This window comes from Symphodus melops, assembly GCF_947650265.1.
Source record: "Symphodus melops genome assembly, chromosome: 9".
NCBI classification, from domain to species: domain Eukaryota; kingdom Metazoa; phylum Chordata; class Actinopteri; order Labriformes; family Labridae; genus Symphodus; species Symphodus melops.
In genome coordinates, this window is record NC_136699.1 from 12,297,614 (window position 1) to 12,324,195 (window position 26,582).

Below are 26,582 nucleotides of genomic sequence, written 5' to 3' on the forward strand. Positions count from 1 at the left end.
TCATTTTTAGACCATTTTATCATTTGTTGTGTTTGGTGTACACAATGTTCCTGTAGTTTTATTCTTCTTAGAAGTTTAGGGGTTTTTTTTGTTAATTAAAGATTCATATTTCCGTTTGCTGTGCTGCAGACGTCACATATTTCGGTCTGACTTGGAATTGCTCTTGAAAGCTTTGAGGATTTTTTTCTTTTTTTTTTACTGTACTCTTTGAACGAGTTCAAGCTAGTGGCATTTAGTCGTGGTGCAAGATGTGTTTTTTGTTGATTACCAATTTTATTTTTTATATTGAACATAAGGCTTTTTTAAAAATCCATTTTTTCGTTGTACATTTTCATCACACTTAATCATTCTGTATTTGGTACTCTTTACTGAAAACTTCAAGGTTCATGTCTTGTTATTTTTACACTAAATTTAAAGATAGCTATCCAGTTCCGGCACGTTTTGGTATTACTGTTTACTCTGCACTGATTGAGCCCCTGTTGTGTATTGAGAAGAGCTGAATCACGTTTTCTTTGCCTCTGTCCTTGGTGCTGAAATGCCAGGTTGCTCCTTGGGTACATTTTCTGTCTAAAATAACACATGTTGTTGTTTGGTACTTCAGATCATGAATAGGATTTGTTGTGTTTTAGACTGTAACTCTTTTTATTGGAAGAAATTTGACCTTGTTTTATATTAACATTGCTCGACAATGTGCCTTACTTGAGGGGAATAATCACATCATGTGAAAGTGGAAGTCTTTGTCTAATCTGTAATTGTAACTCTGTGTTGCATTGCAACTATTACCGTCAATATGAATTCATTCATTCGTCTCCATTTGTGTAATTTTATATGGTTCAATTCCACTGACATGCAGATTTCAGATTTTTGATTTCAAAAAGGAATTATTCATAAAAGTGGCGAATCATATGTTGATAACGTGTTTTGATTTAAACACAGTATCTGATAGTTTTAGATAAAGATAAATTGAGATATGGACCAGTGTGGGAGCTTGTGTCCCTGAGGTTAGACTGCAGGATGAAAGCTCATTAGATTTTTTAATTGAGAACTAAACAGAAACAGTCTGTTGTCATATTTCACATTGACATTTCTTTTCTCATTCCTTCTTTCGTTAGTTGTCACCTTGAAATACTTAGTTTAGATTTATTCCATTTCCTCTTTGAGTGCAAAGTACAAACATCGCATGTTGAATAAGAGAAGGACAGACTCCTAAAACTTCTTCATGATAGCTTTTATAACTGCTTTCTCAAATATTCAAGTTTAGTGTACTTCCTTTGGATTTCAAAATAAAGTGCTATGTTTTACTTGTACTCACGGTGTCACTATAGACCAGCAAAGGAGTCAGATGTTCAGGCTGTTTTGCACACCACCCACTACTTCGATCGACCATCCCTGTGGTCTTTGTAGCCTTCAACACCAACTACAAATGCTTGGCCGGCTCATCGGTTAAACAATAAGGTGATTTAATGCTCGAAACCACCGTGTTCTAACCTGAAGACTACTCTGTGAGGATGATGTTTGAACAGGGCGCTCTTCGGAGCTGCGGCTTTGTCTTTTTCTTTGTCGTGGTGCATTACACACACGGAGATCTGAGCTATTCTGTCCAGGAGGAGCTGAAGCGCGGATCTGTCATTGGAAATATCGCCAGGGATCTGGGCCTTGAGGTTGGCAGACTGTCTGCTCGCAAAGCTCGTGTTGACATGGAGGGCAACGACAAACAGTACTGCGGGGTGAACCTTCGCAGCGGAGATTTGTACGTTTCTGAAAGAATTGACCGGGAGGAGCACTGTGGAGAAAAGCCTTCGTGTATTCTGAAATTGGAATTGCTCTTAGAGAATCCACTGGAGTTACACCGGCTCTCTCTGCAGGTGCAGGACGTCAACGACAATGCACCAATTTTCCCGAAGGATATTATAAAGCTAGAAATTAGTGAATCAGCTGTCAATGGAGCCAAGTTTCGTATTAATGCAGCACAAGATGCAGATATTGGCACTAACTCAGTCGAGAACTACATTTTGCAACAGAATCCTCACTTTGTGTTCAAAATTCAGACTACAAGTGCTGGCAGTAAATACGGTGAGTTGGTTTTGGATAAGGAGTTAGACCGAGAGGAGCAGCAGGAAATGAAATTATTGCTCACAGCTGTGGATGGAGGCTCTCCTCAAAGATCGGGGACTGTAGTCATACACGTCATTATACTGGATGCTAATGATAACGCCCCAGTGTTCACTGAGTCCGTATATACAGCAACGTTAGCGGAAAACTCCCCTATCAACACCCCAGTTATCACTGTGAGCGCGTCTGACGCAGATGAAGGTATCAATGGAGAGGTAACCTATGAATTTAGTCGAATATCTGATAAATCCCAAACGCTTTTTTCACTGGATGAGAAAACTGGACTGATTAGTGTAGCAGGTAGTATCGATTTTGAAGAGGGAGTAAAATATGAAGTTTTTGTTGAGGCCAAAGATGGTTATGGTCTCTCTTCAGAAGCAAAAGTGATTATTGATGTCACTGATGTCAACGATAATGCCCCGCAAATTTTTCTGAAATCACTGACTAACCCTATACCTGAGAACGTTCCACCTGGTACAGTGGTGGGCATCATTAATGTGCAGGATAGAGACTCTGAGTCTAACAGACAGGTGCGCTGCTCCATTCAGCAAAATGTCCCTTTTAAGTTGGTTCCTTCTATTAAAAACTATTATTCTGTGGTGAGCACAGGACAACTGGATCGTGAATTAGTGTCTGATTACAACATTACAATCACTGCCACTGACGAGGGCTCTCCACCTCTGTCCTCCTCTAAAACTGTTCAGTTATCTGTAGCAGACATCAACGACAACCCACCTGTGTTTGAGGAACAGTCGTACAGCGCATATGTGAGTGAAAATAACAAACCTGGCTCCACTTTATGCTCCGTTAGTGCTCGAGACCCCGACTGGAGACAGAACGGTACAGTGATTTATTCTCTGTTATCCGGTGAGGTGAACGGTGCCCCAGTGTCCTCCTATGTGTCAGTGAACGGAGACACGGGGGTGATCCACGCTGTGAGGTCGTTTGATTATGAACAGTTCCGGAGCTTTAAGGTGCACGTGATGGCCAGAGACAACGGCTCTCCTCCGCTCAGCAGCAACGTGACCGTGAGTGTGGTCATATCAGATGTGAATGACAACTCTCCTCAGATACTGTACCCCTCCCCGGAGGGCAACTCCTTCATGACCGAGCTGGTCCCCAAAGCTGCACACGGAGGCTCTCTGGTGTCCAAAGTCATAGCGGTGGACGCGGACTCCGGACAGAATGCCTGGCTGTCCTATTATATAGTGAAATCCACTGATCCGGGTCTTTTCACTATTGGTGTCCACAGTGGAGAGATCAGGACCCAGCGGGACATTTCTGAGTCTGACAGCATGAAACAGAACCTTGTTGTGTCAGTGAAAGACAACGGACAGCCCTCTCTGTCTGCCACCTGTTCCATGTATTTACTGATCTCTGATAACTTGGCTGAGGTGCCAGAACTGAAGGACATTTCTTATGACGAGAAGAACTCCAAACTGACCTCTTATCTGATCATCGCGCTGGTGTGTGTGTCCACCTTTTTTCTGACCTTCATCATCATCATCCTGGGTGTGAGGTTTTGTCGCAGGAGAAAGCCCAGACTGTTGTTTGACGGAGCAGTCGCCATCCCCAGCGCTTATCTGCCTCCTAATTACGCAGATGTTGACGGCACAGGGACTTTACGCAGCGCTTACAACTATGACGCCTACCTGACGACAGGGTCTCGAACCAGTGACTTTAAGTTTGTTTCCTCTTACAATGACAACACACTGCCTGCTGACCAGACTCTGAGGAAAAGTCCTACAGACTTTGCTGATGTTTTTGGAGACTGTGATGACTCTCCTGAGGTAGGAACATGTTTCATATGACAACTTGCATTCGAGGTGTATTCAAGCGTTCATTGTTTAACATTTTTTTTTTAATATGTTTTTGTGCCTGCACTTCATTTTGAATTAAATAACAGCAATATACGTTGGATCTTGAAGAATCTAGATCTGGTATTTTTGTTGTTGATCCATTTTTACTTGACGACTTTTTGCCCAAACAGTAAAGCCTTTATAAAATATACAATCTGATTAAATACTGCTTTATTCACACCACCACACTATCTATTCCCTCTCTCCCATTTGTAAAAATTGCACTAACACACTTAAAGGGACGATCCCTTTCCACACTCTTTTGAAATGTTATTGTCATTTACTTAGCATGTAAAGACGTGTCTTAACAATATTGTATATTTTATATGTACTACTCTAAATTTACATGAATGTCTCTCGACTTTTTCGTTGACAGTTCAATGTTCAGCCAGTTTCGCTGTCCATGGTGCTGAAGTCTGTCAGATATTATTATACAGTTCAGACTTAGTTTACCTCTCTTGTTACTGCTGCTGTTACCCCATTGCTAAATTGTGCTTCCTACTTCTTCCCCAAACAAAGGCAATGGGAACATTAAAGATATGTCTTGAGTGACACAATTTGAATTCCTTTGTTGCTGAAAGGGGCAATATACATAAACCTTCCTTGACCTTCTGGTTTCATCTTCTTCATCATCATCATCCTGGGTGTGAGGTTTTGTCACAGGAGAAAGCCCAGACTGTTGTTTGACGGAGCAGTCGCCATCCCCAGCGCTTATCTGCCTCCTAATTACGCAGATGTTGACGGCACAGGGACTTTACGCAGCACTTACAACTATGACGCCTACCTGACGACAGGGTCTCGAACCAGTGACTTTAAGTTTGTGTCCTCTTACAATGACAACACACTGCCTGCTGACCAGACTCTGAGGAAAAGCCCGACAGACTTTGCTGATGTTTTTGGAGACTGTGATGATTCTCCTGAGGTAGGAATATCAAACACATAAACTTTTTCTTTTTAAGAAAAGAACGTTAATCATTTCCCACGTTTTTTGCAGTGCCAAAATTACTTCATTTTTTTATTTTGTTTTCCAATTTTTGGTATTAGCTTGAAACATAATGGTTACCACCATTCACAGCATTGACAGTTGAATCTTTCTCGATTTTTGTTTTGTTTTGGTGACTGTTGCTGCACTTTTTCGATACTTACTTCATCTTTATGATAGTTACTTCTTCCTTTTTTACATGAGTGACCTTCAAATGAATCCAGTCGCTATCGGTCATGAGACTTTTAGCTCTGAGTAAGATTGTTCAGAAAGATGCTAAATGTGTACTATACCTGGTTCTGATGGGGCTTTTTAAGTATACATTTTCTGATGTCATTACTAAGAAATAGCCCATAACCTAGTCTTTAGATACTTTGATACGTTTGAATCTTCTACCAAAAGTACATTTGTCATTGTGTTTTTAGAAATGACCCAAAGTTAATGAATTATGTTACTGTCAATACGTTGTCTCTATAATTCTGGTCTTACTCCCATAATCAACATCCCTTAAAATACCCGTTTCATTCTTACCTCATTTACTTTTGGGATTTGTAGTCCAGTATTTCGCATTTTGCTGCCAATTCCTGCTTCTTTTCGCTCCCAAATGTGTTAAATATTGTAGAGAAATAGGACCATGTGCAACGTTTGATTGTTGATGAGACAAATCAAGTCCTATACAGTTAATTTCTCTTACCTTGTTCTTCACTGACGTAATAGTTTATCTGATATCAATATTTCTCAGTTGAAGTTTATGAGACGTCAGTGAGAATAATTTCCTGTAGGCTGAAATTAATCCGAACATCACTTGAACTTCTGGTTGGCAGTTTCTTTAAGTAGAAATTATTTTTACTACATGATGAAAGCTTTAGACCTGTTGTTTCACCAAAGGCTTATGAAATATTTTCTACTGAAAAAAAAAATACCATAAGTTTTCTGCTTCAGTTGTTTTTTTGGGGAAAAAATAATCCATTTATTTTAGAAATGGCGTTTCATGTTGAATCCCTTGACATGTCTCAAGCCATTTCGATATATGGTTTTACTTTGACATTTACACACGCCGTGTATTTTGTTGTGTAACTCTGCTGTTTTTTTTTTTTTTTTTAACCGACTTGAATCAAGTGAAAGTTTGCAATTGATCTAGGAGACTCACGATGTCGCTGTTCACCAGCTGTACATATACTTTGTCAACATCCACCCACTGTTGTCGACGCGTGTGAGACTGAAGGTGCTGCAGTTGATCGTCCATTGAGTCAGAGGCTCGGTCTGGGATTCGACCTGGTTGTTAAAGTCCTTTTTTTGTTACTCTTTTCCTTTACTCGGACCAGGAAAGTGTTACTGTTTCGGATCGTTGCGATGGCTTTCACGGGACTGGGATTTCGAAGCTGGGCTGTTGGTTTACTGCTTTTTCCCTTGCTTTTTGCTAATGGAGATATCAGCTATTCTTTTCCAGAAGAGATGAAAAGCGGGTCTGTGATCGGAAACATCGCTAAAGATTTGGGTCTTGAAACGAGCAGACTATCCGCTCGTAAGGCTCGCATAGACACGGAAGAGAGCAGTAAACGTTACTGTGAGATAAACCTCCGTAATGGGGACCTGATTGTTGCCGAGAGGATCGACAGGGAAGGCCTTTGTGGAGACAAAGCATCCTGCATCTTGAAACAAGAGCTCATGTTAGAGAATCCTTTAGAATTGCATCGAATTAGTCTACATGTTCAGGATATAAACGACAACTCTCCGCAGTTTAATAAAGAATTGATCCAGATTGATATAAGTGAATTAGCAGTTAAGGGAGCTCGTTTTCCCATTGAAGAAGCACATGATGCGGATGTAGGCAAATATTCAGTTCAGACGTACAGTCTCCAGAAGAATGACCACTTTATTCTGGGCGTTGGAACAAATTCTGTGGAGCTTGTCCTTAACCAAGAGCTTGACCGCGAAAAATTAAAAGAATTGAATGTACTCCTCACAGCTTTAGATGGAGGTTCTCCTCAGAAATCAGGTACAGTAGTTATTCACGTCACTGTACTAGATGCTAATGATAATGTACCAGTGTTCAGTCAGGCCATCTATAAAGCCAGTCTGCCTGAAAACTCTCCTCTTGGTGCAGTTGTTCTGACAGTGAGTGCTACTGATGCAGATGAGGGATTGAATGGAGATGTTACATATGAATTTGGACACATTTCAGAAGATATGAAGTCAATATTTAGCATAGATCATAAGACTGGTGAAATACAATTGACAGCAGCGATTGATTTTGAAACTGCATCATCATATGAACTGCGCGTCACAGCAAAAGATGGTTTGGGATTAACTTCCTATGCCAAAGTCATCATAGACGTTACCGATATAAACGACAATGCTCCAATAATATATTTGAAATCACTGACTAATCCCATACCTGAGAACGTGTCACCTGGTACAGAGGTGGGCATCATTAATGTGCAGGATAGAGACTCTGAGACTAACAGACAGGTGCGCTGCTCCATTCAGCAAAATGTCCCTTTTAAATTAGTTCCTTCTGTTAAAAACTATTATTCTGTGGTGAGCACAGGACAGCTGGACCGTGAACTAGTGTCTGATTACAACATTACAATCACTGCCACTGACGAGGGCTCTCCACCTCTGTCCTCCTCTAAAACTGTTCAGTTATCTGTAGCAGACATCAACGACAACCCACCTGTGTTTGAGGAACAGTCGTACAGCGCATATGTGAGTGAAAATAACAAACCTGGCTCCACTTTATGTTCCGTTAGTGCTCGAGACCCCGACTGGAGACAGAACGGTACAGTGATTTATTCTCTGTTATCCGGTGAGGTGAACGGTGCCCCGGTGTCCTCCTATGTGTCAGTGAACGGAGACACGGGCGTGATCCACGCTGTGAGGTCGTTTGATTATGAACAGTTCAGGAGCTTTAAGGTGCACGTGATGGCCAGGGACAACGGCTCTCCTCCGCTCAGCAGCAACGTGACCGTGAGCGTGTTCATATCAGATGTGAATGACAACTCTCCTCAGATACTGTACCCCTCCCCGGAGGGCAACTCCTTCATGACCGAGCTGGTCCCCAAAGCTGCACACGGAGGCTCTCTGGTGTCCAAAGTGATCGCGGTGGACGCGGACTCCGGACAGAACGCCTGGCTGTCCTATCATATAGTGAAATCCACTGATCCGGGTCTTTTCACCATTGGTGTCCACAGTGGAGAGATCAGGACCCAGCGGGACATTTCTGAGTCTGACAGCATGAAACAGAACCTTATTGTGTCAGTGAAAGACAACGGACAGCCCTCTCTGTCTGCCACCTGTTCCATGTATTTACTGATCTCTGATAACTTGGCTGAGGTGCCAGAACTGAAGGACATTTCTTATGACGAGAAGAACTCCAAACTGACCTCTTATCTGATCATCGCGCTGGTGTGTGTGTCCACCTTTTTTCTGACCTTCATCATCATCATCCTGGGTGTGAGGTTTTGTCGCAGGAGAAAGCCCAGACTGTTGTTTGACGGAGCAGTCGCCATCCCCAGCGCTTATCTGCCTCCTAATTACGCAGATGTTGACGGCACAGGGACTTTACGCAGCGCTTACAACTATGACGCCTACCTGACGACAGGGTCTCGAACCAGTGACTTTAAGTTTGTGTCATCGTACAATGACAACACACTGCCTGCTGACCAGACTCTGAGGAAAAGCCCGACAGACTTTGCTGATGTTTTTGGAGACTGTGATGATTCTCCTGAGGTAGGAACATATTCCAAATGACAACTTGACTTTTCTAAGAATTCTTTTTCTTTTTCTTTTACATTTGTGTTTTTTTTTGTTTACTGACGCTAGCACATTTTGAATTTGTATGTCTTATGTTTAAAAACTATATGCGAAGCTGGATATTGGTTGAGTATAGATTCCAGCTTTTTCTGATTGTTCTTTGTAGATGTGATCCTATTTCATATCGTGTTGCCCAAACATCAAGCTTTTGAAACATATGTAGTTCCCTGGTTTAATTAAACATTTTTGTGTGGCTTCTGTTTGATTTGTCAATCTAAATTGGTATTCCTAAAAAAAAGAGGTCACTTTATGTCCATTTTCGCCTCATCTGTTACAGTTTTTATCAGTTCTTTCTGAGATTAATTACAGCACATAATCACAGCCATTATAGCTGTTTCGATTATTTTTGGCATGTCATTTGTAAAGCTGAGCAGTTGGAGATTCATTTACGTCACATCACAACTTTTTATTCCGTTTATGCCCATTCACAGAAAACTCAAAATACACACGTGTTTCCTCTCTTAATATTTATGTTATAACTATACTGTCAAATACTTGGCATGTTTGAAAAATGTTCTTCTAATTTGTAGTTCAAAAACAATTTCCCCTCAATTGGCGTTTGTTTTATTACGACACTATAAATTGTCACTGTCCTTGGTGCTGAACTCCGTCTGACGTTCTGGTACATTTTTGATTTATCTTACCTCTTTCTCTTGTGCTGCTGTTGTCCCATTGGCTTCATTGCTGATTTAATCTTCAAAATGTAAGCAAGGGGAAAGCTTTCAAGAAGCTTGTCGGTCCTCGATGTTGAACTCTTATGAGTTTCTGATTCTTTGACGAGAAATGTTACCTCTTTTTCATTAAATCATCATCCGTTTCCCTTCTTTAATTATTAAATGTTTTGTTCAACTTGTTTTCTGAAGCAGTTGTTCTGCTGTGTCAGATGAATTCTCTTATCTATAATATGGTTTATAACTTTATCAATTTAAACGATACTCAAAATTGATTGTTCTTGGATCGCATGACATAACAATATGATGAGACTGAATATTGAACCTTTATAATGTGTTCTGCGAGTGGAATCTCGTTTGTCAAGATTGACTATGTAGGCTATGAGGAAAAATTATTCGTGTCGTCTTGACAAATGCTTTAATGGTTGACTCATAAGCAATGCAGTCCTTCAAATGGAGTCAGTGGATTTAGCAATGAAGCATCAATGAATAGTAGTAAGTGCAGCATTTTATTTGTAATCACTACATTTCTCTTGGAAACCAGAAATACTCAATGTGTGTCTTTCCGAGACATAATTGAAACAAATCTGATGTTGTTTGATATGGAACATGAAATAGGTATTTTCGCCAGTATTTGATGAAATGAATTTCTCCGTCTTGCTGTTATGCCTACATATATACTCTTGGTGTCAGTGTGTACTAGCAAACGTGAAGCCTCGATCATTCTCCACCCTTCTGTCTCATCGATTGAAAAGCTTGACTCTGCTTTTGTACCGCAGTTGCAAAACCCGCTTGGTGTTGGATTCTTGTATTTTTTATTGCTCAAAGGAAATATTTGTTCACATAGTTTGATCTGCAGTCAATGATTATTTGAGGCTAATCTTTTTGGCAGTAACAATGGGATACAGCAGCTTCACGCTGCATTTTGGCCTTGCTGTTATTTTTCTGGCCCTCCTCGTTTATGGAGATGTGAGCTACTCTATCCCGGAGGAGATGAAACGTGGATCTGTAATTGGAAATATCGCGAACGATTTGGGACTTGAATCTGGCAGACTGTCTGCTCGGAAGGCTCGCATTGACACCGAGGATAACAGTGTGAAGTACTGCGGGGTGAATCTCAACACAGGAGACTTGATCGTACAAGAAAGGATTGACAGAGAAGGGCTTTGTGCGAAACGAGCATCGTGTGTTGTGAAACAGGAACTCGTTCTGGAAAATCCTTTAGAGGTGCACCGTATTAATATCCGCGTTCAAGATATCAACGACAATTTCCCCCAATTTACAGAGGATTCAATTAAAATTGAAATTCAGGAATCAGCAGACAAGGGTGCACGTTTTCTCCTCGGAGAGGCACACGATGGAGACATTGGAGAAAATGCTGTTCAGGGCTATACTCTTCAGCAGAATGACCATTTTAATTTAAATATAAATTCGAAAGCAGGGGGGAGAAAGTACTGTGAATTAGTTTTAGACAAAGAATTAGACAGAGAGGACAAAAAAGAGCTCATGTTGTTGCTCACTGCATTTGATGGAGGCTCTCCTCGGAGATCAGGGACTGTAGTCATTCACGTCACTGTACTGGATGCTAATGATAATGTACCAGTGTTCAGTCAGGCCGTCTATAAAGCCAGTCTCCCTGAAAACTGTCCTTTAGACACTGTGGTTCTCACAGTCAGTGCTACCGATGCAGACGAAGGTTTAAATGGTGAAATAACTTATGGAGTTGATCACGTGTCAGATGAAAATAACAACGTTTTTGCTTTAGATCCTCAATTGGGAGAAGTGAGAGTAGCTGGAGCCATTGATTATGAGAAAGAATCATCCTATGAATTGCAGATAAGCGCGAAAGATGGTCTGGGTTTAGTTTCATATGCAACGTTGATAATTGATGTCACTGACATTAATGATAATGCTCCGCTTATATACCTGAAATCACTGACTAACCCCATACATGAGAACGTGCCACCTGGTACAGAGGTGGGCATCATTAACGTGCAGGATAGAGACTCTGAGACTAACAGACAGGTGCGCTGCTCCATTCAGCAAAATGTCCCTTTTAAGTTGGTTCCTTCTATTAAAAATTATTATTCTGTGGTGAGCACAGGACATCTGGACCGTGAATTAGTGTCTGATTACAACATTACAATCACTGCCACTGACGAGGGCTCTCCACCTCTGTCCTCTTCTAAAACAGTTCAGTTATCTGTAGCAGACATCAACGACAACCCACCTGTGTTTGAGGAACAGTCGTACAGCGCACATGTGAGTGAAAATAACAAACCTGGCTCCACTTTATGTTCCGTTCGTGCTCGAGACCCCGACTGGAGACAGAACGGTACAGTGATTTATTCTCTGTTATCCGGTGAGGTGAACGGTGCCCCAGTGTCCTCCTATGTGTCAGTGAACGGAGACACGGGGGTGATCCAAGCAGTGAGGTCGTTTGATTATGAACAGTTCAGGAGCTTTAAGGTGCACGTGATGGCCAGAGACAACGGCTCTCCTCCGCTCAGCAGCAACGTGACCGTGAGTGTGTTCATATCAGATGTGAATGACAACTCTCCTCAGATACTGTACCCCTCCCCGGAGGGCAACTCCTTCATGACCGAGCTGGTCCCCAAAGCTGCACACGGAGGCTCTCTGGTGTCCAAAGTGATAGCGGTGGACGCGGACTCCGGACAGAACGCCTGGCTGTCCTATCATATAGTGAAATCCACTGATCCGGGTCTTTTCACCATTGGTGTCCACAGTGGAGAGATCAGGACCCAGCGGGACATTTCTGAGTCTGACAGCATGAAACAGAACCTTATTGTGTCAGTGAAAGATAACGGACAGCCCACTCTGTCTGCCACCTGTTCCATGTATTTACTGATCTCTGATAACTTGGCTGAGGTGCCAGAACTGAAGGACATTTCTTATGACGAGAAGAACTCCAAACTGACCTCTTATCTGATCATCGCGCTGGTGTGTGTGTCCACCTTTTTCCTGACCTTCATCATCATCATCCTGGGTGTGAGGTTTTGTCGCAGGAGAAAGCCCAGACTGTTGTTTGACGGAGCAGTCGCCATCCCCAGCGCTTATCTGCCTCCTAATTACGCAGATGTTGACGGCACAGGGACTTTACGCAGCGCTTACAACTATGACGCCTACCTGACGACAGGGTCTCGAACCAGTGACTTTAAGTTCGTGTCCTCTTACAATGACAACACACTGCCTGCTGACCAGACTCTGAGGAAAAGTCCTACAGACTTTGCTGATGTTTTTGGAGACTGTGATGATTCTCCTGAGGTAGGAACTTTTGACAGTTACAGTTTTCTGTTTTTCACTCTTTATTCACATTTTTGTTACTGAACCAGGTAAACTATGAAAGACATTAGTCATGACTTTTGATTGACTACTTCATTCTTTGGTTTACACGAGGTAGAGTTTACAGTTTAATCGACTTCAATTTTTTTCCTGATTTTCCCAAATCTGTGTATTTACAATCATTAGTTACTATCCAGTAGTTACACATTTCAATCATCCTTTGAACCATTGCAGGCAGGGTAGTGTTAGGTCATATCTATGCAGTAATTTTGATTAATGTGCTGCCATATTTTTTAAGATATCATCATGGCCTATTGGGTATTTTGACTCGATCTTTTTTTTAAATATATTTTTGTTCCGTAGCTGCTCGGATGTGAGGCCTTTCGTCCAATGCATTATGACAATCCATACCGTTCTCATCATTGTTTGCTCGTAAAGAAAGTATTATCTGTCAGTATTTTCTTACTTCTGAGTGCAGTGTGCTATCATTGGACGCTCTTGTCATTATCGTGTATTTAAAGACTTGTTAAAGGACACCCTGTTCATGTTACAAGCTTTTCTTGTGAAGATGTTTCTATCGTTCTTTACTTACACCACCAGCTTTCAGTTGTGTATTAACAATTGCATTTTAGAATGAGTGACTGCACTCCGCTTATTGCGTTCTTCGCTTTCTTTAAGATATGACCAGCTTTTTCTAGTGATGTGCTTAAACGTTGAAGTAGCAAACATGAAATTAGAATCAGTTCTTATTAGTTTTCTTTAGAAATAAAATTCCGACCAACTCTGCATATACGCAAGAAACAACATGTATATACAGGAACTGTAATGCATTGTGAACGACTGTTATCAGATTTGATCACGTCTTACATTATCGTAATTGAAAACAAAATTAAGGCCAATTTGTTAATGTGGACATTACGATACTTATTTGTGTCTCCTTCAAATAGTGCCCAAGTTTAGTGAGTCCATTGTTTGTTGTTGACAAGCGAATACTTAACAGTAAACATATAGGCTCTGTTCTACACTGAATTCATTAAAAAAAAAAAATCAAATGCTTTTGTCAAAATGCTAGAATACGTTTGGCAATTTAAATTCTGAAAAGATTGTGACATTTTCCTTAATCACATATTTTTAATGTCCTTGATTTGTCATTACGTTCTTGTGCATGTCTTGAGCAAGGGAATTCTCTGGGTTTATGATTAAGTTCAAACGCTGTCCATGGTGCTGAATTGTGTTTTCTCTTTAAACGCACATTTCACCAATTCCTAAACTTCCCAGTGAAGTATTTTCCCTTTACGTGAAAACATTACGTGTAGATTATCAGTCTTGATGTTGGAAGCTATAGGGTCATATGTGAGAGCCAGTTGTAGCTAGTTTTGCAATGTTCCAAATACACTCACGGCGTCGCTGCTCACTCGCGGATGTGAGGAAGATTGTTTCTCCACCCACAGCAAAGGGAGTTATCGTAGGCTTTTCTCCAGAGCTGTCATTGTCAAAACGTCGCGTACATTCATTTCAGCATTGGGTTTTATTTACATCCAAGAGACGTAGGCTACAACTTAATGATCGGTTACTCTTTCGGTTGGAAATATGGACCTAAATGGACACTCTTCGTTGATGTTTCTATGCGGTCTTTTTGTCTTCGTCCGCACCAGCAATGCAGACCTCAGCTATTCTGTGCCGGAGGAGATGAGGCCAGGATCCATTGTTGGAAATATTGCCAGGGACCTCGGCATGGAAACAGCGACTATGCTTACTCGTAAACCCCGTATTAATACCGAGGAAAGCGATCAGCATTACTGCGATATTGATCTAAAAACTGGGAATTTTCTCATTAAGGAAAGGATTGACAGAGAGGAACTGTGTGGGGAGAAGGTTTCGTGCATGCTTAAATTTGAATTGGTACTAGAAAATCCCTTAGAGGTTCACCGCATTTCACTTCTCATTCAGGATGTAAACGACAATCCACCTGCTTTTCCAAGGGAAGTTATTAAGCTGGAGATAAGAGAATCTGCCGTCAAAGGAGCTAGATATCGACTTAATGAAGCACACGACGCGGACGTCGGAAAAAATACTGTTCAACAATATAGTTTGCAAAACAATGAACACTTTGTATTATCTGTTCGAGACGACACTGATGGTTCCAAAAATGTCGAGTTGGTTTTGGACAGAGAGCTGGACCGTGAAAAAGAAAATGATTTAAATCTTCTTCTGATTGCTGTTGATGGTGGCAATCCACACAGGTCAGGCACAGTTAATATACATGTGAGTGTTTTGGACGCTAATGATAATGCCCCTGTGTTTGACCAGGCAGTTTACAAAGCGACTCTACCTGAAAATTCTGCCCTTGATACTGTAGTCGTCACAGTAAGTGCCACAGATGCAGACGAAGGCGTCAACGGGGAGGTGACGTATGATTTTAGCCGAATCTCAGAAAGGGCTAAAAAGATGTTCTCACTGAACAGTAAAACTGGTGAGATAAAAGTCAAAGGGGCGCTTGATTTCGAGAGTAGTTCTAAATATGAAATGCGAATCGATGCCAAAGATGGTTATGGGCTTTCTTCTGATTCTAAAGTAATGATTGATATCACTGATGTGAATGACAATGCTCCAGTTATATACCTGAAATCACTGACTAATCCCATACCTGAGAACGTGTCACCTGGTACAGAGGTGGGCATCATTAACGTGCAGGATAGAGACTCTGAGACTAACGGACAGGTGCGCTGCTACATTCAGCAAAATGTCCCTTTTAAGTTGGTTCCTTCTATTAAAAACTATTATTCTGTGGTGAGCACAGGACAACTGGACCGTGAACTAGTGTCTGATTACAACATTACAATCACTGCCACTGACGAGGGCTCTCCACCTCTGTCCTCATCTAAAACTGTTCAGTTATCTGTAGCAGACATCAACGACAACCCACCTGTGTTTGAGGAACAGTCGTACAGCGCATATGTGAGTGAAAATAACAAACCAGGCTCCACTTTATGTTCCGTTAGTGCTCGAGACCCCGACTGGAGACAGAACGGTACAGTGATTTATTCTCTGTTATCCGGTGAGGTGAACGGTGCCCCGGTGTCCTCCTATGTGTCAGTGAACGGAGACACGGGGGTGATCCACGCTGTGAGGTCGTTTGATTATGAACAGTTCAGGAGCTTTATGGTGCACGTGATGGCCAGAGACAACGGTTCTCCTCCGCTCAGCAGCAACGTGACCGTGAGTGTGTTCATATCAGATGTGAATGACAACTCTCCTCAGATACTGTACCCCTCCCCGGAGGGCAACTCCTTCATGACCGAGCTGGTCCCCAAAGCTGCACACGGAGGCTCTCTGGTGTCCAAAGTGATCGCGGTGGACGCGGACTCCGGACAGAACGCCTGGCTGTCCTATCATATAGTGAAATCCACTGATCCGGGTCTTTTCACTATTGGTGTCCACAGTGGAGAGATCAGGACCCAGCGGGACATTTCTGAGTCTGACAGCATGAAACAGAACCTTATTGTGTCAGTGAAAGATAACGGACAGCCCACTCTGTCTGCCACCTGTTCCATGTATTTACTGATCTCTGATAACTTGGCTGAGGTGCCAGAACTGAAGGACATTTCTTATGATGAGAAGAACTCCAAACTGACCTCTTATCTGATCATCGCGCTGGTGTGTGTGTCCACCTTTTTTCTGACCTTCATCATCATCATCCTGGGTGTGAGGTTTTGTCGCAGGAGAAAGCCCAGACTGTTGTTTGACGGAGCAGTCGCCATCCCCAGCGCTTATCTGCCTCCTAATTACGCAGATGTTGACGGCACAGGGACTTTACGCAGCGCTTACAACTATGACGCCTACCTGACGACAGGGTCTCGAACCAGTGACTTTAAGTTTGTGTCCTCTTACAATGACAACACACTGCCTGCTGACCAGAGTCTGAGGAAAAGCCCTACAGACTTTGCTGAAGTATTTGGTTGTTCGGACGAATCCCCAGAGGTAGGCTCTCATGCAGTAAATGTTCTTATTTGATATTGTCGAAAATTGATTTCTTTTAATTATCTTGTAACTTTCCTGTTGATCATATGCTGGTCTTCCTATTTTAACCTGTCATCATCAGTACTGTTTTCGTATGCGTCACATGTGCTTACGATCTCGTATACAAATCCACAAAAGGGGTAAACATCGTGTTTTAATTGAACTAAATTTATACAGTTTCAAGCAGGCACCATCCGCAATTATAGTTGCATTATGGAATGAAAGGACATTTGTTTGTGGAAATAAGTTGACGATTTATTCTATCGGCCCCTTCTGCTTAAACTATCAGTCTTTTCAATGTGTTAATGGTTGAATCATCAGCATGAAGTAAAACCTCATAATGTCTATACAATCAACTCTAATTATAAAATCTGCTTGTATAATTTCACATTTGATATACTGATATACCTGACCCTTGAATAATAGCTCAGTATAGCAATTGCTAAACTTTAAGGTCTGACTGATGAAATTCGTGTTACCTCATGTCTTTTGGATTAAATTTTGGCTGTTTTCAGAAAATCCTGTTGTGTTGGCTGATATGTCTTTCTTAAAAGCTGTATCTATCTAAAATTGTCTATTTGGGACAAGAGCTCAGGGATGTGTTTGACTGCCATTTGTCAGTGGTCCTCATTTGTGTGAACGCATGCTCTTTCTACTCAGTGAGATGGGTGAGAGAATCAACTCGATGCAGTCAGGTATGTGTGTCACTGAGTGGCTTTGTTTAAGCCCAGGTGTGGGCATCTCATTTGTTCTCTGGGTCTCCAGTTCTTTGGTCTGATTCATTATCTCATCTTCAGAGATGTGAGAGGTTCTTCATGTTTTCTCTCTGGTCGTGTTTGTGTGTAAGTCTGAAAAAACCCCAAAACTTTCAGTTAAATTTGCTCTATTGCCGGTCTCACAGAGTGGATCTTGGGTTGCTGATAGTCTGATCCTAATCCAGCCTTTTTTGTTAAAGCCTCCCTGACAGCCTTTGTTTGTAGATATGTGTTTTCTGGGTCTCCTGGACAATTTTGTTTCCAGTCAGCTGCTTGGCAGCAGTTGTGAAGTTCCTCGTTTATTTAGAAAGCTTGTTTTGGCTCCATACCATTTCTTTATTTTTCCTCTCTCCTGTATGGGTTGTGATTTGTTTGGTTATCCTTCTGGGATGACCTTATGGCACCCCTTGATCTGCACCTGCATCCCCTCCCTTTCCTGTGCAGATTCAAAGTGCTTTTGTTGAATATATTATCTCTATTTAATGAAAATGTCAGTTAGACTTTTTTCTCATTACTTCACTTATCACTCATTTGACTACAACAGACATTGTAGACTGGTTTAAGAAATGACAACAAATTTAAGGACGTTGGGCATGTTGTGTGTCATTCTTATGCACTGAACATGCACTGAACAAATGGAGTGATGGTGACCTTGGCCTGCTGTAGAGGTTTTGTAATGGATGATTGCCTTTGTGGTGATAAGGTCAACCTTGTTCATATACAGTCTTCAAAAAAGTCCCAGCACAAGCTCATCTAAATTTTCATTTGTAACAAGGTTTAGCAGAGACAACTATTGAAATATATTATTTTTATGGCCCAATATAATTCGGTCTTATGAAAAACCCTTTGTCATGTTGTATAGGTTGGTACATCATGAATATTAAGACAGTAAAAACTGCTGGTCATTGAGTGTTACGAGTGTTGTTTCATTTTTCAAGCTGTGATGTTTTATAGAGGTCCAGTGTGTCTTTGAGTATTTATATTTTTTATGAACTATTTTCTTAACAACACTGTACATTTGCGTACATTTTGTGAGAATAGAACACAGGTCATGACTCTCATTCAATGTCGTGCTTGATATGCTTTTTTTTCTCTCCAGTTTGTCACTCTATTCAAGAAGTTCCAATCAGTAATTGTAGATCTTTCATCTTGTGCATTATTTTCACCAGATAAGTATTGTAGGAATGACTTGCTGACACTGTTTCCTCCTTTCTAGATCCTTGATGGTGTTGTACTTTCTCTCTCATGTTCTCCACTTTTGGATAAAAGTTTATCTCCTAAATGAATTGTAGTATTGTTTTAGTTGTGATATTGGATTTTCTGTAGAGGCATATTCTTCATAATTAGCTTTCGTCAAAATATGTTTCAACTTACAACTAGTAAAACAAAAAATCCAACCAATTTATGAATATATCTTTTAAACATCAGAGCATTTATTTAATGTTTTGAGCACTGTCAAACAATTTTTACACTTGCTTTATATGTTTTTCACCCCCTGAATTAACTAGTGTCATTCATGTGTCCCTCACTGTGAGGCTAGTCTTTATACTTTTAAACACAACTAAGGAGATGGTTAATATCAAGTTAAAGTTGTCCATTTTGTTTCATTAAGTTTTGGTTTAGAGTGCTATTTCCAATTTATTTTTTTAAGCAGATAGGGAGAATGTTGGTTCACACCATAGGCAATAATAATGATATCTTGTTCATTTGTTACCTATTCAATAATCTCATGGACAGTGCCATTGTGTTATTTTCCGTGTTAAGTACATTTCTTTTATCCTTGATATTGACAGTGACAGTCGGCATTGACAGTTTCTTGTGCAATCACTGCTTTAGACTCTTGGTGTCACTGTGCACCAACAAAGGCTTAAAGTGACTGCGCCTTCCTTATTCCCTTCCACCATTGCAAAGAGTTATTGTAATGCGGTGTGTTTGTCGAGGAAGGAAGATATACAGGGCCACAATTGTGATGATATACGGAGAGTAAACTACCCTGAGGAGTACCACCACCTGAAATAACTGTGAAATACTTGGATAGAGAAGGATGACTATCTGGTCGGTTATGTGGAATATTGAGCACAAAGGATTTCCTCTCAATCGCTATTGTGTTTTTGTCCTTTTCCTCGGCCTGCATTTCGTGTGTGGAGATGTGAGTTACTCTATTGCGGAGGAGATGAAACGCGGGTCAGTGATTGGTAATATAGCTAAAGATCTGGGCCTGGGCATCGCCACACTTTCCTCGCGTAAAGCTCGCATTGATACAGACAGGAACGACAAGCGGTATTGTCAAATAAATCTGAGCACCGGAGATCTGATTTTGGCGGACAGGATCGACAGGGAAGGTCTTTGTGGTAAGAAAGCGACTTGTGTTTTAAAAGAGGAGCTTGTTTTGGAAAATCCGCTGGAGCTTCATCGTGTCAGTATTCATGTGCAAGATATAAATGACAACGCCCCACACTTTAGTGAAGGCATGATTTCGTTTGAAATAACAGAATCAGCGGCCAAAGGAGCTAAATTCTTACTCACTGAAGCCCACGACGCGGATATTGGTACAAACACTGTGCAACGCTACAATTTACAAAATAACCAGCATTTCACCATTAATGTGAATACAGTTGCAAGTGGTAGAAAACACTCCGAATTGGTTTTGATTAACGAACTAGACCGAGAGAAAGATAAAGAATTTAAACTAGTGCTCACAGCCTTGGATGGAGGCTCTCCTCAGAGATCAGGCACTGCGATCATACACGTCACTGTACTGGATGCTAATGATAACTCCCCCGTGTTCGGCCAGGCCGTTTATCAAGCCAGTGTGCCCGAAAACGCTGCTATTGATACCGTAGTTTTAACAGTAAGCGCCACGGATGCAGACGAGGGACCCAATGGTGAAATCACTTACAATTTCGATCATGCATCTGATGATCACGACTCTTTGTTTTCACTTGATCAGAAGTCGGGAGAGATAAGAGTCATCGGTTCTCTCGATTTTGAGACGGAGACATCATTTGAACTGCGAGTCAGAGCAAAAGACGGACCTGGTCTTACCTCGTACTGTACAGTAATTATAGCTATCACTGATATAAATGACAACCCACCTGTTATTAGCTTGAAATCACTGACTAACCCCATACCTGAGAACGTGTCACCTGGTACAGAGGTGGGCATCATTAACGTGCAGGACAGAGACTCTGAGACGAACGGACAGGTGCGCTGCTCCATTCAGCAACATGTCCCTTTTAAGTTGGTTCCCTCTATTAAAAACTATTATTCTGTGGTGAGCACAGGACAACTGGACCGTGAATTAGTGTCTGATTACAACATTACAATCACTGCCACTGACGAGGGCTCTCCACCTCTGTCCTCCTCTAAAACGGTTCAGTTATCTGTAGGAGACATCAACGACAACCCACCTGTGTTTGAGGAACAGTCGTACAGCGCACATGTGAGTGAAAATAATACACCTGGCTCCACTTTATGTTCCGTTAGTGCTCGAGACCCCGACTGGAGACAGAACGGTACAGTGATTTATTCTCTGTTATCCGGTGAGGTGAACGGTGCCCCGGTGTCCTCCTATGTGTCAGTGAACGGAGACACGGGGGTGATCCACGCTGTGAGGTCGTTTGATTATGAACAGTTCAGGAGCTTTAAGGTGCACGTGATGGCCAGAGACAACGGTTCTCCTCCGCTCAGCAGCAACGTGACCGTGAGTGTGTTCATATCAGATGTGAATGACAACTCTCCTCAGATACTGTACCCCTCCCCGGAGGGCAACTCCTTCATGACCGAGCTGGTCCCCAAAGCTGCACACGGAGGCTCTCTGGTGTCCAAAGTGATCGCGGTGGACGCGGACTCCGGACAGAACGCCTGGCTGTCCTATCATATAGTGAAATCCACTGATCCGGGTCTTTTCACTATTGGTGTCCACAGTGGAGAGATCAGGACCCAGCGGGACATTTCTGAGTCTGACAGCATGAAACAGAACCTTATTGTGTCAGTGAAAGATAACGGACAGCCCTCTCTGTCTGCCACCTGTTCCATGTATTTACTGATTTCTGATAACTTGGCTGAGGTGCCAGAACTGAAGGACATTTCTTATGACGAGAAGAACTCCAAATTGACCTCTTATCTGATCATCGCGCTGGTGTGTGTGTCCACCTTTTTTCTGACCTTCATCATCATCATCCTGGGTGTGAGGTTTTGTCGCAGAAGAAAGCCCAGACTGTTGTTTGACGGAGCAGTCGCCATCCCCAGCGCTTATCTGCCTCCTAATTACGCAGATGTTGACGGCACAGGGACTTTACGCAGCGCTTACAACTATGACGCCTACCTGACGACAGGGTCTCGAACCAGTGACTTTAAGTTTGTGTCATCTTACAATGACAACACACTGCCTGCTGACCAGACTCTGAGGAAAAGTCCAACAGACTTTGCTGATGTTTTTGGAGACTGTGATGATTCTCCTGAGGTAGGAACATATTCCAAATGACAACTTGACTTTTCTAAGACTTATTTGTCTTTTTCTTTTACATTTGTTTTTGTTTTTGTTTACTGACGCTAGCACATTTTGAATTTGTATGTTTTATGTTTAAAAACTATATGCGAAGCTGGATATTGGTTGAGTATAGATTCCAGCTTTTTCTGATTGTTCTTTGTAGATGTGATCCTACTTCATATCGTGTTGCCCAAACATCAAGCTTTTGAAACATATTTAGTTCCCTGGTTTAATTAAACATTTCTGTGTGGCTTCTGTTTGATTTGTCAATCTAAATTAGTATTCCTAAAAGAAAAGAGGTCACTTTATGTTCATTTTCGCCTTATCTGTTACAGTTTTATCAGTTTTTTCTGAGATTAATTACAGCACATAATCACAGCCATTATAGCTGTTTCGATTATTTTTGGCATGTCATTTGTAAAGCTGAGCAGTTGGAGATTCATTTACGTCACATCACAACTTTTTATTCCGTTTATGCCCATTCACAGAAAACTCAAAATACACACGTGTTTCCTCTCTTAATATTTATGTTATATCTATGCTGTCAAATACTTGGCATGTTTGAAAAATGTTCTTCTAAATTGTTATTGAAAAACAATTTCCCCTCAATTGGCGTTTGTTTTATTACGACAATATAAAGTGTCACTGTCCTTGGTGCTGAACTCCGTCTGACGTTCTGGTACATTTTTGATTTATCTTACCTCTTTCTCTTGTGCTGCTGTTGTCCCATTGGCTTCATTGCTATTTTAGTCTTCATAATGTAAGCAAGGGGAAAGCTTTCGAGAAGCTTGTCGGTCCTCGATGTTGAACTCTTATGAGTTTCGGATTCTTTGACGAGAAATGTTACCTCTTTTTTCATTAAATCATCATCCGTTTCCCTTCTTCAATTATTAAATGTTTTGTTCAACTTGTTTTCTGAAGCAGTTGTTCTTAGACTTGTTTCCCTGCTGTGTCAGATGAATTCTCTTATCTATAATATGGTTTATAACTTTATAAATTTAAACGATACTCAAAATTGATTGTTCTTGGATCGCATGACATAACAATATGATGAGACTGAATATTGAACCTTTATAATGTGATCTGCGAGTGGAATCTCGTTTGTCAAGATTGACCATGTAGGCTATGAGGAAAAATTATTTGTGTCATCTTGACAAATGCTTTAGTGGTTGACTCATAAGCAATGCAGTCCCTCACATGGAGTCAGTGGATTTAGCAATGAAGCATCATTGAATAGTAGTAAGTGGTGCGTTTTATTTGTAATCACTACATTTCTCTTGGAAACCAGAAATACTCAATGTTTGTCTTTCCGAGACATAATTGGAACAAATCTGATGTTGTTTGATATGGAACATGAAATAGGTATTTTCGCCAGTATTTGATGAAATGAATTTCTCCGTCTTGCTGTTATGCCTACATATATACTCATGGTGTCAGTGTGTACTAGCAAACGTGAAGGCTCGATCATTCTCAACCCTTCTGTCTCATCGATTGAAAAGCTTGACTCTGCTTTTGTACCGCAGTTGCAAAACCCGCTTTGTGTTGGATTCTTGTGTTTTTTATTGCTCAAAGGAAATATTTGTTCACAGAGTTTGATCTGCAGTCAATGATTATTTGTGGCTAATCTTTGTGGCAGTAACAATGGGATACAGCAGCTTCACGCTGTATTTCGGCCTTGCTGTTATTTTTCTGGGCCTCCTCGTTTATGGCGATGTGAGCTACTCTATCCCGGAGGAGATGAAACGTGGATCTGTAATTGGAAATATCGCGAACGATTTGGGACTTGAATCTGGCAGACTGTCTGCTCGGAAGGCTCGCATTGACACCGAGGATAACAGTGTGAAGTACTGCGGGGTGAATCTCAACACAGGAGACTTGATCGTACAAGAAAGGATCGACAGAGAAGGTCTTTGTGCGAAACGAGCATCGTGTGTTGTGAAACAGGAACTCGTTCTGGAAAATCCTTTAGAGGTGCACCGTATTAATATCCGCGTTCAAGATATCAACGACAATTCACCTCAGTTTAAAGAAGAGTCACTTAAAATGGAAATTCGAGAATCAGCAGATAAGGGTGCACGTTTTCTCCTCGGAGAGGCACACGATGGAGACATCGGAGAAAATTCTGTTCAGGGCTATACTCTTCAGCAGAATGATCATTTTAATTTAAATATAAATTCGAAAGCAGGGGGGAGAAAGTACTGTGAATTAGTTTTAGACAAAGAATTGGACAGAGAGGACAAAAAAGAGCTCATGTTGTTGCTCACTGCATTTGATGGAGGCTCTCCTCGGAGATCAGGGACTGTAGTCATACACGTCACTGTACTGGATGCTAATGATAATGTACCAGTATTCAGTCAGGCCGTCTATAAAGCCAGTCTACCTGAAAACTCTCCTTTAGATACTTTAGTTCTCACAGTCAGTGCTACCGATGCAGACGAAGGTTTAAATGGTGAAATAACTTATGGAGTTGATCACGTGTCAGATGAAAATAACAACGTTTTTGCTTTAGATCCTAAAACAGGAGAAGTGAGAGTAGCTGGAGCCATTGATTATGAGAAAGAATCATCTTACGAAGTACAGATAAGCGCGAAAGATGGTCTGGGTTTAGTTTCATATGCAACGCTGATAATTGATGTCACTGACATTAATGATAATGCTCCGCTTATATACCTGAAATCACTGACAAACCCCATACCTGAGAACGTGCCACCTGGTACAGAGGTGGGCATCATTAACGTGCAGGATAGAGACTCTGAGACTAACAGACAGGTCCGCTGCTCCATTCAGCAAAATGTCCCTTTTAAGTTGGTTCCTTCGATTAAAAACTATTATTCTGTGGTGAGCACAGGACAACTGGACCGTGAACTAGTGTCTGATTACAACATTACAATCACTGCCACTGACGAGGGCTCTCCACCTCTGTCCTCCTCTAAAACTGTTCAGTTATCTGTAGCAGACATCAACGACAACCCACCTGTGTTTGAGGAACAGTCGTACAGCGCATATGTGAGTGAAAATAACAAACCTGGCTCCACTTTATGCTCCGTTAGTGCTCGAGACCCCGACTGGAGACAGAACGGTACAGTGATTTATTCTCTGTTATCCGGTGAGGTGAACGGTGCCCCGGTGTCCTCCTATGTGTCAGTGAACGGAGACACGGGGGTGATCCACGCTGTGAGGTCGTTTGATTATGAACAGTTCAGGAGCTTTAAGGTGCACGTGATGGCCAGAGACAACGGTTCTCCTCCTCTCAGCAGCAACGTGACCGTGAGTGTTTCCATATCAGATTCGAATGACAACTCTCCTCAGATACTGTACCCCTCCCCGGAGGGCAACTCCTTCATGACCGAGCTGGTCCCCAAAGCTGCACACGGAGGCTCTCTGGTTTCCAAAGTGATAGCGGTGGACGCGGACTCCGGACAGAATGCCTGGTTGTCCTATCATATAGTGAAATCCACTGATCCGGGTCTTTTCACTATTGGTGTCCACAGTGGAGAGATCAGGACCCAGCGGGACATTTCTGAGTCTGACAGCATGAAACAGAACCTTATTGTGTCAGTGAAAGATAACGGACAGCCCTCTCTGTCTGCCACCTGTTCCATGTATTTACTGATCTCTGATAACTTGGCTGAGGTGCCAGAACTGAAGGACATTTCTTATGACGAGAAGAACTCCAAACTGACCTCTTATCTGATCATCGCGCTGGTGTGTGTGTCCACCTTTTTTCTGACCTTCATCATCATCATCCTGGGTGTGAGGTTTTGTCGCAGGAGAAAGCCCAGACTGCTGTTTGACGGAGCAGTCGCCATCCCCAGCGCTTATCTGCCTCCTAATTACGCAGATGTTGACGGCACAGGGACTTTACGCAGCGCTTACAACTATGACGCCTACCTGACGACAGGGTCTCGAACCAGTGACTTTAAGTTTGTGTCATCTTACAATGACAACACACTGCCTGCTGACCAGACTCTGAGGAAAAGTCCAACAGACTTTGCTGATGTTTTTGGAGACTGTGATGATTCTCCTGAGGTAGGAACATATTTCAAATGACATTTTGCATTCAAGGTCAATTTGAAGCCTTCATTGTTTGATTTTCAGTCATATTTTTAATGACTACGGTGATCCTTGAAGAACGTAGATTTCGGCTCTCTTTGCATATTTGTTGTTGACCCTTTTTACGTGAAGATTTTGTTTTGCCCAAACAGTGAAGCCTTTATAAATATATATGCTGATTAAATACAGCCTTTTTCACAACACCACACTATCTGTTCCCTCTCTCCCATTTATAACACATATACACGCCCACACATATACACAAAATCACACACACTTAAAGGGAAGATCTCTTTACAAACTGTTGTTGAAATAGTATAGCCATTTACTGGGCACATAAAGAATATGTTTGACAGTATTTTTTTTGTTTGTTTGTACTATTCTCAACGTACGTGAATGTCTCTTGACTTTTGACGTTGCCAGTTCAGTTTCGCTGTCCATGGTGCTGAAGTCTGTCAGCCGTTGTAATACATGTTGGACCTTGTTTACCTCTGGTTTCTGCTGCTGTTATCCCCATTT

General features: G+C 41.7%; 3 protein-coding genes across 3 annotated transcripts; all 3 read left to right on the forward strand.

The window, feature by feature from the left end:
- Positions 1-1,379: 1,379 nt before the first annotated feature.
- On the forward strand, positions 1,380-6,202 carry LOC306829435 (protocadherin beta-15-like; the record flags this gene model as incomplete). Its single annotated transcript, XM_079352477.1, has 3 exons — positions 1,380-3,623; positions 4,615-4,893; positions 6,122-6,202. Exons 1-3 carry the CDS (start codon positions 1,509-1,511, stop codon positions 6,200-6,202), a joined length of 2,475 nt encoding a protein of 824 aa, XP_079208603.1. The 5' UTR covers positions 1,380-1,508.
- On the forward strand, positions 5,927-26,531 carry LOC306829438 (protocadherin beta-16-like; the record flags this gene model as incomplete). Its single annotated transcript, XM_079352480.1, has 4 exons — positions 5,927-6,508; positions 19,783-19,938; positions 23,980-26,039; positions 26,487-26,531. The coding sequence occupies exons 1-4, from the start codon at positions 6,307-6,309 to the stop codon at positions 26,529-26,531; spliced, it is 2,463 nt and encodes an 820-aa protein (XP_079208606.1). The 5' UTR covers positions 5,927-6,306.
- Positions 10,321-17,807, forward strand: LOC306829382 (uncharacterized protein; the record flags this gene model as incomplete). Its single annotated transcript, XM_079352424.1, has 3 exons — positions 10,321-12,741; positions 14,314-16,724; positions 17,784-17,807. The coding sequence occupies exons 1-3, from the start codon at positions 10,338-10,340 to the stop codon at positions 17,805-17,807; spliced, it is 4,839 nt and encodes a 1,612-aa protein (XP_079208550.1). The 5' UTR covers positions 10,321-10,337.
- Positions 26,532-26,582: the final 51 nt, after the last annotated feature.